This window comes from Polypterus senegalus, chromosome 5 (assembly GCF_016835505.1).
Source record: "Polypterus senegalus isolate Bchr_013 chromosome 5, ASM1683550v1, whole genome shotgun sequence".
NCBI lineage: Eukaryota > Metazoa > Chordata > Cladistia > Polypteriformes > Polypteridae > Polypterus > Polypterus senegalus.
Window position 1 is genome coordinate 195123380 of NC_053158.1, and position 18523 is coordinate 195141902.

Consider the following 18523-nt stretch of genomic DNA (forward strand, 5'->3'; position numbering starts at 1 on the left):
CATCAGTTTTAAATACACTTCCTCTTAATTTCCAGACAGACAGAATATTGTAGCCCCCGGGTACTATTCAGTAATTTCCTACAGGGTTATATTCAGGGCGGTTCACAAACAAAAGCGCGATAGATATATGCGCCCCGACAAAACCGCGACGGACAAACTCGCACCGACAAACTCGCTAACTGGTTTTCGCCAAATGCGCGCCGACAAAATAAGCACGACAAAATCGCAAGAGAGGTCAAGAGAGTGAGACGCGTACGTGCACATTATGTACACATTATGTGCTAGGTTATAACTGACTGCTGATGGCATGCCATGAACAAATAACTCAGTCGAGGGTTGGCATAACGCGTCGTATACAAAGCGGAATTACCAGCAATCAGGTAGCCAGCAAGTCTAAATACGCTCAACTATCAAGACGTCTTGCTGCAATTCTTCCTACATATGCAGGGCGTGATCTTAAGGACTATCTGCGTGCCGTGCTGATGGCATGCCGCGTCTCATAATATTGACTTCTAAAATAAACATTATTATATATGCTTTAAAGTAGTAATTCATATTTAATGAAACTTTCGCGATTTTGTCGGCGCGATTTTGTCTGCGCAATTTTGTCGGCGCAATTTTGATGCCGCATTTTAATCGGCGCTATTTTGTCGCCGCTCATATGTCTATCGCGCAAATGTCAGGTCACAATTCAGGGCATAGCTTTTTATCTTGGAACTTTTATTATAGTCCTCCTCCATTTTTATGTAAAAAAGTCAAACTGTCATCAACACAGATGTTGCAGAGCAATTTGCTACACTGTGAACTTTGGGTCAACATGGAAGCTGCAACTGGTGCTTGAAAAGGTTTGTTAATGTTAGTGATTTATTGGTAGAGTCTCTCCAAAAGTGATTTGTTTTCATTGCAATCTAAAACACCTTTCACAAAAACATTCAGAAATCTTAAACAAGTTCCAAGACCCCATTTAACATTTAGTTCTGTAATTCTGGTATACAAAGGAATAGTAAGTGCACAACGCACAGTAAGTTGCTTTGGATAAAAGACCCTGCCAAGAAAATAAATATAAATGTATACTAGGGGGCTTTGCCCCCTGCTCACTTCGCTTCCACACCCCCCCAGCAGGGCGCACTAGGTGCCAGCCACTTTGCGTCTCTGCCACTCGCGTTGTGAAGAGAGGGGATGAACGCACGCTAAGAAGATGTGGTCGCTCCTCCAAAACCCCCTCTTAAAAGGTGATACAATGGGAAACAAATACTGTTTTTTTTACCTCCTCTTTGCTCGATCAGCTGGCTTGCTGCTGCTGCTTGTGCCGTGCTGCATGATCTGCATATCTTGCAGCACTTTGAACATTTAAAGGCCTGTACAGCAGCTGTCCTCCTTGTCTCACGGGATGTTAAGGTGTCTCCGAGAAAATCACATCTCAACCCAAGACTTTTTTGTTTAATACAAATCTACTTTCTCTGTATAAGGAGTTTAGCAAAATCGTGCAACATTTTCATGTGAAGTTTTCATACATTTTTCTTTAAAACCATACATCACATAGTATACATCTGTATATCATTGTTCATTAGGAGAATACAACAATGATACTCTCACATAAATACAACTAATTTAACACACATTTGTCAAACAAAATGCCTTATATAAATCTGCTCCGCTAAGAAATGTAATAGTTCAGTTGTGTGTTAGCAGTCGACAAATAAAGCCTATGTAATGGCACACTATTTTAAATTATAACACTGCATAAGCATTCAACTGCCAGCTGGTGATGAGTGGTAATCATGCAGGAGATGTTGTATTTCTTCTGTGTATTAAGTTAGATGCTGGCAATACTTCAGCAAGTAGATTAGAATTCATGTTACACAGACATACTATCTCCAATAATTTTAGCATTTGCTATAACTATGCATAAATCTCAAGGCCAGAGTTTTCACCGTGTTGTTTTATACCAGTGAAACGATAGTGAGAGAAATGAGCTATCTTTGGTGGGGTTGGAGGGGGGGTTGGACCACCATAGGCAGCCAGTAGGCAAGTAAGTACATATAAACAATAAATAAGCAAAAAAAAAAATTAAAAAGTTATGTTACTGAACAGGTAACAAGGAGTTGTATGTTAGTTGTTCTGTTGATTTTGCTATTACAAAAATAATACAGATCTTTTTTTGTTTATAAAATATGTAGCATACAAATTAATAATTAGTGGCCATGATAAAGATAATTAAAAAGAAACAAAATTTAAAAAGGTGTCTGAAAATTAAAAAAAATAATAGAATACAAACATATTGAAATTTCCCACACTAGATTTCGAGAATTGGAACAGAAAAGGGCATTGAATTCAGCAAGGACTTCAATAGCTTACAAAAATGAAATACATCACAATATTGCCAAAAACATATAGATATATCTTTCAATATAATGACACATATATTTAATTTAAACATATATTAATAAGACTATATCTGAAATACAAGGAAACATATATTTCCCTTAATATATTGTGTCACGTATGGGTGTCTGAGGATCACTTTCCAGGTTAGGATAAGATTAGATTAGATTATCTCTATATATAATCTTCACTTGGATCTTAATCTTGTTTGTCCGCGAATGAATTAGAAGAAGAAGCACTAGATAGCAGTAGAGAGACAGCTAAAACATAGGCATTGCATTAAGAATCTCCTCCAGGCTTATACTACTGAAGACTGTAGTACGCCAGTCACACCTCAAAACACAGACATTCAAACTAAACAAATTGTTGTGCTTTAAATTAACTAAAGAGATCTTCATTTAGATCTTGATCTTTGTTTGTCCGCGAATTGCACGCATGCGTAGACCACCTTCCAGTTTAGTACGTTGTTGTTACTCACGGATGTCAACAATGTGCCGGAATAACGAAAGGGGTGGTGGACAGTGTTACGCTGATTAGCTCCTGAGGCCTGGTTAGAGAATGAGATTGCCGAAGATAAAAGGTACGTGCCTACGTAACATATGAATGAAAGAAAGACAGTGGGTAAAATAAATGACAACGTAACAGAACGTTACGGAAATTATTATTGTTACGTTGTAGCCGGCGAGTGCTGCGCGTCTTACAGTTGTACCGTGGCTTGCTCACATGTCAGTGAAGTGATCCCTATTTATGCTTTAAAGAGCCGGTATACCTATGTGTCCACCTTTTATAACCATTGCTCAGTGTATATTGCCTTACTCTTTGGATTGCCACAAAGCAACCTGCGAGATTGGAGAACGGTTGAGAAGAGATCGAGAGAGGAAACAACAGCGTCATGAAAACGAGATGGACTGTGAACGGACAGAAGCAGAAATGCTCCTACACCACCACATAATTACTATTCAGACAGTGATTCCAAGTAGGCCGTTCCTATCAAATTAATATCCAAGGGTTTTCTTGTGTAATTTTGTTTCCCTTATAAAAAATCATAATGCTGTGCGACGAAGGGCCCAGTTCACGACTGGCAGCCGCGTTTAAACAGGGAGCCCTTCACAGACAACTTTAACACGCGCAACGTAGTTGGGCGCACATGGCTAGTTTATTTATAAAAGCACATTTAAAACAACAGGGGTTGCGCCAAAGTGCTGTACAAAAAAGCATTAAAATAAACACAATACAAACAAGGTATGCAAAGCCCCGCTGGGGCAAAAGGGGGCGCCACTGCTAACTTTGTCATCTCTTTTCTCCTCTCTAGCTCAGTGTAGCTGCCCATTGAGGGCACATAAGCCACCATACCTATGGTCACAAAGACCCTGCTACTTCCAGTCGGGACAGTATATATTCGGGAGATTCTGGAAGATGGTATTTCAGTCTGAGGATCATAGTTCCCGCTTATTAGAGAAGCCACAGAGACTGCAAAGGCAATTATCACACCCAATTTCTGTTGCACCACTACATGCAGTGAACAAGGTGACGTGGTTGGCACCCCAACTATGCTCCTTTGCCTTATTCCACCCTAACAATTGTAACAGTCATATTTCTAAATGAGAGTTAGATATGCAATATACTGTTTGTCCAGACCCAAGGCAGACCACTCATGCCTTATCGTTTTAGCTGGAAAATGCTAAAATATTCTTACCAGTATTTTAACGTATTTCAAACTCCCTGCAACTCCCTAAAAGTAATCTATATAGGTTAAATCCAACATTTATAGGTCACAAGTTACAACCTTATTACTTACTTGTACTCGGTTAATAACACGGGACAATAAATCAATTAGATTATAATAACCCTGAGGTGGCACAGAGCCTCAAGGTTTTGGCCTCTTGAGTTTGAGTCCTGATCCTGGTTGTTGTCAGGGTGCAGTCTGCACATTCTACCCTTGTCATGTGTGCTTTTCTTCCACAATATCAATGGGGTGCTAGTTCAGTTAATTGGCAACACCAAACTGACACTGCGTGGTTGTGTATTTGTGCAGTAAGTGCAATAAACTGGCATCCTGTCCATTTCAGCCCTGCTTTGCACTCTATACTTCTAGATAGGTGCCAGCCTCCTGCCACCTGAATGGTATTAAGCCAGTAGAAGAATGTTACTTTTTTCTTTTGAAAGTAATTCGATAACACTTGGATAACACTGATTGCAAGGTGTCAATGGTACCTCACATTCATATTTATTAAGGAATAACTTACATCATTGTGCATTGCTTTAAATAGGGCATGTTGTTGGAAAAATGTTATTTTAAAATATAAACCAGCTGGCTGGAATGTGTAAACGAGTAGCACAAAAAGGTAAAGGAATATCAATGGCACTTTCAGGAGCTGTCAGGTCATTTAACTGAATTTATCTTTAAGTTCAGTGTTTTAAGAAAAAGTCGCAGGGGTTAGAATGGTTGATGGATACAGCAACATATTAAATCATGTAACAGCTGTTTTACGTAAAATTTCATTAAACAGAAGAGGTCAGTATATCAAAGGGATGAATATTTCAGTAAGAGGTGTAGGATTTTTGTGTCTTTGATAGTAAATGTGTGTCAAGGTAGTTGGCTTAGTTTATTTTTTTGTATGAGATTTGTGTGACATATATATATATATATATATATATATATATATATATATATATATATATATATATATATATATATATATATATATATAATCCAATATTAATTTTTTATTATAGAATCTCCAGCAACTGCACATTTGTTCTGCTGGTATAATAATATAACAACATCATGGTATAAATACTGTACAGTATATTTAAGTCTGAATGAAATCTTATTGTGTGGTGCTCCAGCCTTTTGTACGGTTGATATTCAGGTGGTCACCCAGGGCCATCTTAATGTATGGGCATATTGGGCACTTGCCGGGCTGCCCGAGGAGGATTCGGGCCCACAATGTTCCTGATACCGATGTGTGTTTCTGGTTTACTATTAAAACAGGGGCCTATAATGCTGTTAAGATAGCCCTGAGGTCACATATTAGTATATTGTTAAGAAAATATATATGCCTCGGTTTTAAGCACTGATATACTTAAGAAATATTAAATTGATGTTTTTTTTTATATTTGAATAAAAAAATGCTTTAGCATCAAAATAGAATTGACTCTTGTTTTGAAGGTTTGGAGTTTCAGTTTCTAACTTTAACTTACATTGGATTCGGACAGAATTCAGTCCCTTTCGATATTTACACATTTATCTATGTTCGCATATAATATAAGAAGCCCCTATGTCGATTTTTGTTTTAATTTCACAAAGACGTTTATTGTTTGGTGATTGGTTATGTGCAGAAAGAAAAAGGAAGGATAGTGCGATACCCATTCATATATCCAGTTTTTTGGAGCCTCGTCACAACTGCCATAAAGTGCTCTACACTGAACATACACCTGGGGACCCGTTAATGCAACGGAGCAGCACTACAGCCACGCCACCGTGCCCCCCGCCACCCATGTTTAATACATTTCATCGTGAAGAAGATATCAAGTATTTTGAATGTTCATAGAGCAGGAATGTCATGAAGTCAATGTGTGGTGATCGCTGCCAGCGCCTCTCAGTGCAAGAGGAAGTCAGTTTAAGAAGCGCATAGAGATTTACAACTGGGTCGGGGAACACTTAATATAAAGCATTTAATGTGCTACATTAATTTATGACGGGGTTTGAGAAAATCTAGTAAATTAAACATTCATTTTAAGTTGAAGTTTAGTTTGTGATATTCTACTGACAAAATAAACTACTAGAATAAAGTGGAAATGTAGACTTTAATCTCGACACAAATGGCGAGAATAAAGAGGAAATGTCGAGAATAAAGTCAACATGTCGACTTTAATTTCGACATTTAGATTTTTTTTCTTCACTGTGTCCGTATTTGTTTTTCACCGTGGCCCTAATACGCTTCCGTACTTTGCAAAGAGCGAACATTGACGTATTATTTACCTTACACTAAACCAACCTCACAGCTTCTTTATCTGCAGCTTATTATCATTCACTATTGTACTGACAGTAAACGTTACTAGGGTGACTAGACGTTCCAGTGAGAGCGACGGTCCCCATTTTAAGTTATGCATCCCGGTAACTAACTGAAGAATATCAAAACATCGCGGTTTTAACTGGCTGTCATTATAGTAAAACATTGACTCGAGCATCTTCACAATATGCTTAGAACTATGCATCCGAAACTTCAGGAGGCAGAAAACCCGATCAAACCCCAACGCCCAATATACGAATTATAAAGCCAACTTTATACTTCACGGAGAAGCATCCACTTGCAGAGCCACAGCACCATACGTCACCGCAGTTGTAGACCCGGAAGTGACGTCTCCGTCGTTTCAGGACTGACTTCGTAAACTTACTTTTGTAGAAAAGCCAAGCAAAATGACACCTTTTATTGGCTAACTAAAAAGATTACAATATGCAAGCTTTCGAGGCAACTCAGGCCCCTTCTTCAGGCAAGATGTATATTGTAATCTTTTTAGTTAGCCAATAAAAGGTGTCATTTTGCTTGGCTTTTCTCTACATTCATAATGGCTAACACGGTACAACAACCTAGTACTATAAACTTACTTTTAAAAGGTTTCGGCAGGTCTCGGCAAAACCCGGAAAGTAAAGTCGGGTCAAGGATCCGATCAGAAATTAAGCGATAAAAACGAGAAGAAAAAAAGTACATTAGACCAAATAATACGCATCTTATTATTATTTAGGTATTTAACGTTTGACCTTGTCTTTCAGAAGTTAATGTGTGATAGATAATGGCATATAAAGCTTATTTTAAAATCTCATTTTCCCATTCCAGGTGTCCTACTTTATCTCTTTCTCAAGACAAGAGTAGTTTGAAGGCAGCCCCAAGAAGGTGATCCCCCTGTTCTCCGTCACCTACTTCCTAGTCATATTCTTTTCAATTCCGTCCTGTTTAAGGTACGCATTGTATAACTAGCATCAACAGTGGAGTTATAATTGACTGAAATACAGGAAAAATAAAGGGTGGCGCACGAAAAACCGAACAGTCTCCGACCGGCTGACTCGAAGCTATTATACAGGCGGGTGCCGTCGCGATCGCGGAGCCTCGTTGTCGCGGCGGGGTCAGCAGCCCCAACTGTGCTGGAAGCTGTGAGTCAGTGGGTACAGACGTGCGTGAAAGAGATCCGGGAGATGTATTTCCTGCTACAGAGGATTGGAATAGTGGAGGCGTATGTGTCTACCGGTTCTTTTAAAGGAACGCGGGACATTTTCGCACAGAAGTTTCCTGGCGTAAACCTAACAGCAAAGAGCAGTATTCACGAGTTGGTGAAGAAGTGGCGTAAGACTGGGTCAGTTGTAAACTGCAAAAAGAATCGGGCCCCGTTCCTCGTTTCGTGTAAGAAGGCTAAGAAACGTACGTCGACGTTGGAGTCGGAGATGATTCGGTTTTTCGTGCGCCACCCTGTAGAAAATGATTGACTTGATTTTGTTTAACAGTTTGGTTCAAGATGTTACAGTCCTGTTACTAGAAGCATATGTATGTTGTACAGTGTAAAGGAAGTAGTGTGATAAACTATCAGAGATCTGAGGCAAGAAATAATTAAAAATCACAAAATAAATAAAGAAAAAAAAATGTTTTGAAACACACTTAAACACAACTAATATACAAACGGTCCTCGACTTCCTGTACACTCTACAAGGCGAGATCCAAAAGTGTTTAGACAACTGTTATCCCCTTATCAAGCGGGGTCATTTTTGCTAAATCGCTTGTAATTCGACCTCTCCAAATTAGAATCATTGCTGTTATTGAACTATCTGGAGTATAAACACATGTTTGGTCTCTTTGTAAAGGTAACATTCTCTAGTTTCACCCTTAGTAGTCAGAATCACTGTAGGTGTGACTGATCAAAAGTTATGCACATTAGAACTCACAAAAAAAACGAATTTTTTTGTTCTCGCCTAAGTTTTTTTATGAAAATAAAGGAAAATAAAGCTGCAGTAGGTAGGTGGGGACAGAAACACATTATATACCAACAGAATAACTTGTTGACTACTCACATTTCAAATTTGAAAAGAATACCTGTAAAAATGACATTTTTACACCAGTTTTTATGTGGGCAACTCCAGGTGCTTTTTAGAGGGACCATTATCCACATTTTGGAACGTATGGAAAAGTGTAATAACTTTTGAATGCTTCAACCCACAGATATCAATGAGGGCTCTACTGAAAGCTTACACCTAAAGGAATCTATATCTACACACAGTGTCACTCTATTAGTTATAAAAATAATAAAAACAATAAAAAATACACATTTCAATATAAAAATAGTCAATACAAGTCTTATGGGCCAAAAATATATATATATATTTTATTTTTTACTTTTTTTATAAAATGCACACAAACTATATACATTTCTTTTACAAACTGTTACAACACAGCTCAGCGTTTTTCCATGTGCCACTGATGGCAGCAATCACTAGCAGGCAGAAAGCACAAGGGCGTGTCACATGTCGCTCTCTGCCATTAGACGTCTCCTGGGCCGATTGATTACTTTCACGCGTACATGCCTCTAATATTTAATCGAGAGTGTATTCACGTTTATCTGTACTTTTATCCATATTTAAAATGCGAAAAAACTTGGTGAAATCACAATAAACAACCACGCACCAAGTCTGCAGACTGGCACAAATGCCACCCTCACGCAGCTCCGATCGTTTTGTTTACAAGTTAGTATGGCAAGTTACATATCAAAATGCTCAGCTGCTCATTGGCTGTAAGTTTTGAGTGTCACTCACAGTGTCCAATCAAACTGGTAGATTCTACCAGGGTTTGGAGTTGTACGTCATCGTTCAGCTGTCTGTGACACTCGTTGGCTATACGAGGTGCCAGTCAACCCCAGACCCGTCGTAATTGGCCAACTTAGGTGTCAATCAGAAGCTAACACTTCCGTGTAACATGCTGTAGCATGGTTATCGCCGACAGAAACAAATTACGTCTGATATGATCAATAGAAATGAAAAAATACGTAGCTAGTCTCAAGTTATGAAACGTTTTCTGGAGTTTTTGTCCCTTTGAGGATATATCGTGTGTTTTGGACCTAATCGTTTTACTGGATTATATTCGCTGGAGCCTTACGGACAGAATGGGATCAATACTGCTCGGAAATATTGATGTTTGACTTGCAGGGGGTCTTCAAAGGTAGGGAAAGTCAACTCTTAAAAGTATGTACTTCTCTGTAAAAAGGCTTTAGTGTCAGTGCTGTGGTTGTTGTGTGTCAAAATGGTTTATATCATCGGAAAGACGAGACTTTGAAGTTTCATTTGATGTGTAGTGTAGTGTGTCGAGGTGCATGACAGATGGACATGCACACATGGCTGTGACGTCGTCAAAACGCTGTTATGTCCCGGGACCGGTACGTGTGCGCGTTAAGCAACACAGATACTGTAACTTCTTATATGGACCTAAGTTATTTTTATTCTCCAAAATACATTCCTTCTTGATCAATACACTTGCTGGCACATTCCTTCAACTTCTTCATGCCCTCCAGGAAAGCCGTTTTTGAAGTGTTGTTACGCTCCCTTGTCACTGCACACATTTGTTCCTCTCACCTTGACCACAGAGCACAAGAACGCATAGTTTACTGCCAGTATCTTCTTTTATCAGTATCTTCTTTCGAAAATATCATTACCGGTGACAAAACATGGTGATTCGCCTATGATCCGGCCACCAAATGACAGGCATTTTCAAACAGTGGAAGAATTTCAGTGTGCAGTGACAAGGGAGCTTAACAACATTTCAAAAACTTTTGCCGGGATGGGACGGGAGGAAAACCAAAGTATTTAGACATAGACCCCCATGTGCACAGGTGGAAGGTGCAGACTCTGTAAAGGTAGTGGCCAGAGGGAGATTAGAATCCAATCACCTGGTATGATAAATCAGGAGCAGCACAAAGAGATATTTTTTTGGAAAAAAACATGAATGTTGCTCCTATAAGGCAGGCATTTTGAAACTTTCTTTTAAGCTGTAAACCTCTGATAATGGAGATTTACTTATCTCATAGTATTTTTTATTTGTGTTCCGGCCCTGCTGGGCTAGGCTCTGTTCTTAAGTGGTTCAATACTGAATGGATGACTTGATGGATGCATTTCATAGATTTTTATTGTAATGGTTAAGTATTACAGGCAAATTCACTACAATATCCTAACATTTGACTAGAGAGGTTGCATTTTTAAACGCTTTATCTCACCATCTGGCACTTTTGAATATTTTCAGGTTTGACTGTGTGAGGAACAAGGCCTGGGTTGCAGCTTTTGGAGTTTTCTCTGCTGGCCTCGCCGTCCTTTGTGGATTTGGTTTGCTGTTATACTGTGGCGTGCCTTTTGCCATGACCGTGGCTAACTCTCCATTGCTCATTCTGGGTGAGCAATTTTTGAAATGTATATTTTACTGATCAAGATACAGTGAAGTCATTGTTTGTTACACTCTGAAAAACAAGCATGTCACTTTCACTTTTTTGAACCCGGAGAAAACCTAGACTTGGGCAAATTTGTGACAGATTATTAGGAACACTTTAGTGATTCGTTTTGTAATATTTGGCTTTGTTCTGATTTGTTATTGCATTTTATTGCTTACTGAAAGTGCACTGGATGTCTGAACGGAAGGAGCTTCCAAGCTCCACCTCGGCACCACTTCTGAGATCATTCATGTAATTGCTTCTGGAGTCAGGAGTACTCTCTCGAAGTTTTAGGGCATGCCTCGAACAAAGCCCCCTATTGGTGTCAAGTGTCCCTGCAGGTCCTGAGCTTCAGTTTACATTTAAAGAGTTAGGGAACCCACACACAGGTAGCTTGTCCCCTATATAACTGCAGGGAGCAGAAGGACTCATACGAAAAGGAGTAGATGTTTTTTCTGTCCCCCCTGGCCATTGGACCTTACTCTTATTCGATGTTAATTAATGTTGATTTATTTTGTTTTCTTATTGTGTCTTTTATTTTTCTATTCTTTATTATGTAAAGCACTTTGAGCTACTGTTTGTATTAAAATGTGCTATATAAATAAATGTTGTTGTTGTTGATGATTGCTTGTTGGCAGCAAACGAAAGTTCAGGACTCTGTGGAAGATCGCTTAGCTGAGACATACAAAGAGGCCGCTGTCTCCATCACCATCACCAGACTGACTGACGTTTTGGCCTTCTACATTGACATCATGACTCCCTTCCGATCAGTGCAGTCCTTCTGCATTTACACTGGCACCACCGTTCTCTTTTTTTACTTATTCAACATTACTTTCTTTGGGGCAGTTTTAGCTTTAAATCGTAAAAGAGAGGAGAGTAACAGACATTGGCTACTTTGTATGAAGGTCCCTACAACGTCCCCAGCAGAGTCCTCTAAAGCATACAGCCTCTGCTGTGTAGGGGGTTCATATGACCAATCTACTGGTGCAGAGACTGAACACCCAATGAACCTCTTCTTCAAGAAGTGTTATGGACCTTTTCTGACAAATGTCTGGACCAAAGTATTTGTGGTGCTCTTGTATGCTGGGTACCTAGCAGCCAGCATTTATGGATGTTTCCAGATAAAGGAAGGAATAGATCTTAGAAATCTGGCTTTTGACAAATCCTATATAGTCAGATATTATGACCATGAAGAAGCATACTTTTCAGAATATGGTCCAAATGTAATGGTTGTAATCCCAGAGGAAGTTGCCTACTGGAACATAACCGTTCGTGAAGATATTGATAACTGCATTGGCAAATTTAAAAACCTTTCGTATATTGATCAGAATCTTTCTGTATCCTGGCTTCAGTTTTATGAAGATTTTGCAGAAAAGGCCAACATTAATATAAAAAGCCAAACGTCATTCATCGATAATTTAATGATATTTTTTAGGATATTTCCATATTTCAAGCAAGATGTTCATCTTTCAGGGGATGTTATCAATGCTTCTCGTTTTTTCATTCAGACAGTAAACATCAACAATGCAGTTGCTGAAAAAAATATGCTGACTGAGCTAAGAGAGATGGCAGAAAGCTGTGTTGTTCGCCTTGTAGTGTATCACCCGGCCTTCATCTACTTTGACCAGTACTTAGTCATTGTTAACAATACTATCCAGAACATTGCAGTGGCCACTGCGGTAATGTTGCTGATCTCACTTCTGTTGATTCCAAATCCACTTTGTTGTCTGTGGGTGACATTTGCTATCGCATCTGTCATTGTAGGTGTGTCAGGATTCATGGCATTCTGGGATGTGAACATAGACTCCATCTCCATGATCAATTTGGTCATCTGCATTGGCTTCTCTGTCGATTTCTCTGCTCACATCTCCTATGCCTATGTGTCCAACAGGAAACCAAAAGCCAATGATAAAGCAATTGATGCTCTCTATATCCTCGGCTACCCCATTGTACAGGGAGCCATCTCGACAATTCTGGGGGTTGCGGTATTAGCTGCTGCAGAAAGCTACATTTTCAGAACATTTTTTAAAATTATGTTCTTAGTCATTGGCTTTGGTGCTCTTCATGGACTCATATTTATTTCGGTTTTTCTTACATTCTTTGAGGTTTGTGGCAAGTGCAGTGAAATCCAAAGTGAAGAACAAAGCAGTTTTAGAGATTTCTAGGAAACTCAACACTGTGAGTCACTGGAATTACATAACAGGGGTCTAATACCTTTTCCCTAATAGCAACACATGCCATTGAGCTTTGTCTGTTTTAAAAGTTGTTGGGAAGCTTTAAGAAAACAATTACTGAAAAGAACACTTTCCTGCTTGATCTTCAACAACAACAACAACATTTATTTCTATAGCACATTTTCATACAAACAGTAGCTCAAAGTGCTTTACATAATAAAGAATAGAAAAATAAAAGACACAATAAGAAAACAAAATAAATCAACATTAATTAACATCGAATAACAGTAAGGTCCAATGGCCAGGGGACAAAAAAACTCCAGACGGCTGGAGAAAAAAATAAAATCTGTAGGGATTTCAGACCATTAGACCACCCAGTCCCCTCTGAGCATTCTACCTAACATAAATGAAACAGTCCTCTTTGGATTTAGGGTTCTCATGGAAGGGCTTGATGATGATGGTCACGTAGACTTCTGCCTTTTAATCCATCCATCATTGTTGGAGCATCATGAAGCTTTGAGTAGGTGGAGGAGGCGCAGGCCACCACCACAAAGAAACTGGAAAAAGAAACAGAAGAGAGAGTAGGGGTCAGTACGGATTTTAGAGCCACCATGAATGGTTATTATGATGAATTGAACTTACAGAGTATCAGGATTAAGTTAAATTAAATTAAATTGAAGTTATGAGAAGGCCATGTTGAAGTAATGTGTTTTCAGCAGTTTTTTAAAGTGCTCCACCGTATCAGCCCAGCGAATTTCTATTGGCAGGCTATTCCTGATTTTAGGTGCATAGCAGCAGAAGGCTGCCAGCCTCACCACTTCTTTTAAGTTTTGTTCTTGGAATTCTAAGGAGACACTCATTTGAGGATCTGAGGTTACGATTTGGAATATAAGGTGTCAGACATTCCGATATATAAGATGGAGCAGATTATTTAAGGCTTTATAAACCATAAGCAGAATTTTAAAGTCAATCCTGAATGACACAGGTAACCAGTGTAGTGACATCAAAACTGGAGTAATGTGTTCAGATTTTCTTTTCCTAGTTAAGATTCTAGCAGCTGCATTCTGCACTCATTGCAAATGATTTATGTCTTTTTGGGTAGTCCTGAGAGGAGTGCGTTACAGTAATCTAGTCGACTGAAAACAAAAGCGTGAACTAATTTCTCAGCATCTTTCAGTGATATAAGAGGTCTAACTTTAGCTGTGTTTCTTAAGTGAAAAAATGCTGTCCTAGTGGTCTGATGAATATGCGATTTAAAATTCAGATTACAGTCAACAGTTACCCCTAAGCTTTTTACCTCCGTCTTGACTTTTAATCCTAATGTATCCAGTTTATTTCTAATAGCCTCATTGTATCCATTATTGCCAATCACTAAGATTTCAGTTTTTCTTTATTTAACTTGAGAAAATTACTATTCATCCATTCTGAGATACAAGTCAGACATTGTGTTAGTGAATCAAGAGAGTCGGAGTCATCAGGTGCTATTGATAAGTACAGCTGTGTGTCATCAGCATAGCTGTGGTAGCTCACGTTGTAACCTGAGATAATCTGACCTAACGGAAGCATGTAGATTGAGAAGAGCAGCGGACCCAGGATAGAGCCTTGTGGAACACCATATTGGATATCATGTGTCTTTGAGTTGTAATTACCACAACTAACAAAGAATTTTCTCCCTGTCAGGTAGGATTCAAACCAATTTAAGACCCTGCCAGAGAGGCCCACCCATTGACTAAGGCGATTTCTAAGAATGTTGTGATCAATGGTGTCAAATGCAGCACTCAGATCTAAGAGGATGAGAACAGATAAATGGCCTCTGTCTGCATTTACCCGCAAGTCATTTACTACTTTAACGAGTGCAGTTTCTGTGCTGTGATTTGTTCTAAAACCCGACTGAAATTTATCAAGAATAGCATGTTTATTGAGGTGGTCATTTAACTGCATAATGACTGCCTTCTCCAGAACTTTACTTAAGAAAGGCAGGTTAGAGATGGGTCTAAAATTTTCAAGAGCCGAGGGGTCGAGATTATGTTTCTTAAATAGGGGTTTAACTACAGCAGTCTTAAGACAGTCTGGGAAGACCCCAGTATCTAGTGACGAATTTACTATGGCAAGAACATTATCAATTAGCACGCCTGATACTTCTTTGAAAAACCTTGTTGGTATTGGGTCAAGGACGCAGGTGGAGGATTTTAATTGAGAGATTATTTATATTATCTTAACATGCTGTATTAATTCATTAATAATTAAATCAGCTTACTGGCCAAAACATCAGAATTACTTAAAATTACTTGGCTTTATCCTCCACAGGGCTGTCGTAGTAACCAGTTTAACTGGGCTGACCAAGCCTCCCTATCCCCAGGATCTTCTTCTGGCCCTTCTTTGGGAATACCAGGATGCTGCCAGGACATTCAAGAGATATGATCTCTCCACCATGTCCTAAATCTGTCTTGCAGTCTTTTCCTTGTTGTCCATATCTTGTAAACATCCTAAAGAAGGTGCCATTGGCAGCCAAACTAAACACCTAAACCACCTCAACTAGTTTTTCTCAATTGAGAGAAGCAGCAGTTTTTACTCCATAATTCTCCAGTGTTGCTGAGCTGCTCATGTTGTTGCAGAAATCACCATCCAATAAATCTAATTTCACTCACAATCTCATTCATCCACTCACTACCCACCTCTCATGGCAAATGCAGAGGATGGGAATTCAGGCTTTGTCTGTGAAGTTAACTTCCATGTTAGAATTAAGTTTTCTTCTGTGAAGGGTAACCAGTCAGGGAGTGAGATGTTGCAATATAAAGGATCCGATCAGGGAAAGGCCAGATAATAAGCAAGAAACCAATCAGAGTGTGATTAGAGTCTGCATTTTCAGAAGTATACGTCTCTGGAGAGTGATTTCAAAAGTCTCCATGTTTGAGGGGTTCAAAAACCCAGAGTAGTGTGGACAAAATTTTAATTGAAAATGTATCAGTGTGGACATAGGCTTTGAATTTAGCTATAATGGTCAAAAAAGGAATTTCACGCATTATCACTGTTGGCTGATTAAACACGTTTAAAATTGTAATAAACATTTTAGATAATTACCTCCTACTGTAATTTTTCACAGAATAATCAGGTCTTTTATTATTAAATACAATAGGTGTCAGGGTTTTGACTAAATAAATATACCATTCACAGTTAATCATTTCAATGGGTTTTTTAATTACTACTTATATTTGCAACAACTGCACATTCATTCAGCTCTAACAATCATAATGGAAATATAAATATATCAATTGCATATTTACAGTAAATCTGAATGTGATTATCCAGTGTGAAAGTCTAGCTTTCTATACTGGTGACAGTTCATAATCATATTTTACAGTGTTGTTAAGAGAAATTATGTCTACCATCTGTATATTAATCAGTGAAATTCTTAAGTAAAATATTAAAATGTTTTTATATATTATGTTTGAATAAAACTGCTTTAGAATCACCATTGCATTGCTACTTCTGTTAAGTTTTGGTATTTGAACTTCTAACTTTGACTTTGTTAACAGCATCATAAAAAAGCACTAAAGATGTCACAAATGTAGTGACATTGTGGGTAAATATAAACCAGTGGTACACCAGCTGTGAGCCGCTGGGCTGGCTACTTTGAGGTGTTGATCAAAGCTGATCCTCCAGCTAGGACGTTGGATATCTCTGGTCCACGGTTCTTGAGGCTGATCTTCCAATTAGCTGTGAACCACCCAGTCTCACTGAGATTGCACAGGTGGTGAACCAGCTGAGGGTAGGGAAGACTGCAGGGGTCTGTGGTCTCTGGGGTGAACTTCTCCAGGCTGGTGGTAAGGCTGTCCTCGTGGCATTGCAAGCAATCTTTGCTTCCATTTGGGAGACTGGCATCAACTCAACTGACTGGAAAAACGGGACTTGTCGTCCCTATCTGGAAACGGAAGGGTGATTGCCTGGATTGCAGCAACTACAGGGCGATCACACTGCTCTCGGTGCAAGGTAAGGTCCTTGCTAGGGTCGTCCTCAATAGGATCCGTGTTCACCTGCTCACCTACCAGTGACCGGAACAGTCTAGTTTTACGCCTAAGACGTCTACCATGGACCACATCCTGACACTGAGGGTTCTCATGGAGCGCAAATGTGAATATTGGCAGAGTTTCTTTGCGGCTTATGTCAATTTTCGTAATACGTTCGACTCAGTTGATTGAGCTGCCCTGTGGGACATCCTGAGGGTTCGCGGATCCCCTCGAGGTTGCTGGATATCATGGCCGGCCTGTACACTGGTACTGTGAGTGCTGTGCAGAGTGGAGGCAGGACCTCTGCGTTTTTCCCAGTTGAATCTGGGGTTCATCATTGGTCTGCTCTGCTCCTACTCTTTTCAATGGTTGTATGGACTGGCTGTTGGGCAAGGTCGTGGGGTCCAGCGGCTGTTGGGCATCTGTTGGTGAACAAAGATTCACTGATCTTGACTTTGCTGACGATGCTGTGATCTTCACAGAGTCAATGGAGGCTCTGATCAGGGTGCTTGAGAGACTGAGTGCGGAGTCTGAGTGTCTGGGCTTGTGAATGTCTTGGATAAAAACCAACATCACAGGCCTTTAATGACCTCTTGGGCACGGCCATCAGCAGTGTGTCTGTCTGCGGAGAGAGTGTCGACCTCGTCGAGAGGTTTACTTACCTCGGCAGTGACAGTCATGTCTCTGGTGACTCGTCCTATGAAGTCAGTAGATGGATTGGGAGAGCATGGGGGTCATGTGGTCGCTGGAAAGGGGTGTGTGGCACTCCCGATATCTCTGCAAAAGGACGAAGGTTCAAGTCTTTAGAGCCCTGGTCCTTCCTGTCTTGCTATATGGTTATGAGACATGGACGTTATCCAGTGACCTGAGACGAAGACTGGACTCCTTTGGTACTGTGTCTCTCCGGAAAATCCTTGGGTACCGTTGGTTTGACTTTGTGTTGCTCATGGAGGCCCTGAATGAGACACATTACTTGCATTGTGAGGGAGCATCAGTTATAGCACTACGGCAATGTGGCGCGTTTCCCCGAGGTTGAACCGACTCGTAAAATCCTCATTGTTGGGGACCTGAGTGGCTGAACCAGGCCAAGGGGTCTCCCACGTAACACCTGGCTGTGGCAGATAGAGGGTCATTTCTGGAGGGTGGGACTGGACTGTGTGTCTGCCTGGGGGGTTGCCAACCGGGATCCTGAGTTGTTTCATCGTGTAGTGGGTGCGGCAACGCTCTGTACCAGTGCATGCTCTCCAACTTGACTTGTACATCTGGGCAGGACTGACAGACTTACTGACACCTACAAGCCTGTTATTGACAGCAGCAGCTTTTCAGTATCTAAGCCAGAAGTTCTTATGTGTGTTTGGGGGTTTCTTTTCTGTTTATTATAATACTAGATGTGCTATCCGACTAATAGGGATTGAAATGTACTCAGTGTTAATGTTTGCAGTGTAAAATCTATTGGAATGTATTTTCTAATACATTGCATTTTTCATCCCAACACAT

At 39.8% G+C, this 18523-nt stretch overlaps 1 protein-coding gene across 1 annotated transcript; it reads left to right on the forward strand.

Annotated features, from left to right (window-relative positions):
• Positions 1-3801: 3801 nt before the first annotated feature.
• On the forward strand, positions 3802-13010 carry LOC120529931 (patched domain-containing protein 3-like). Its single transcript, XM_039754139.1, is given in 4 exon segments — positions 3802-3912; positions 7227-7348; positions 10665-10821; positions 11463-13010. Coding segments are annotated over 4 exon segments (1938 nt in total).
• Positions 13011-18523: the final 5513 nt, after the last annotated feature.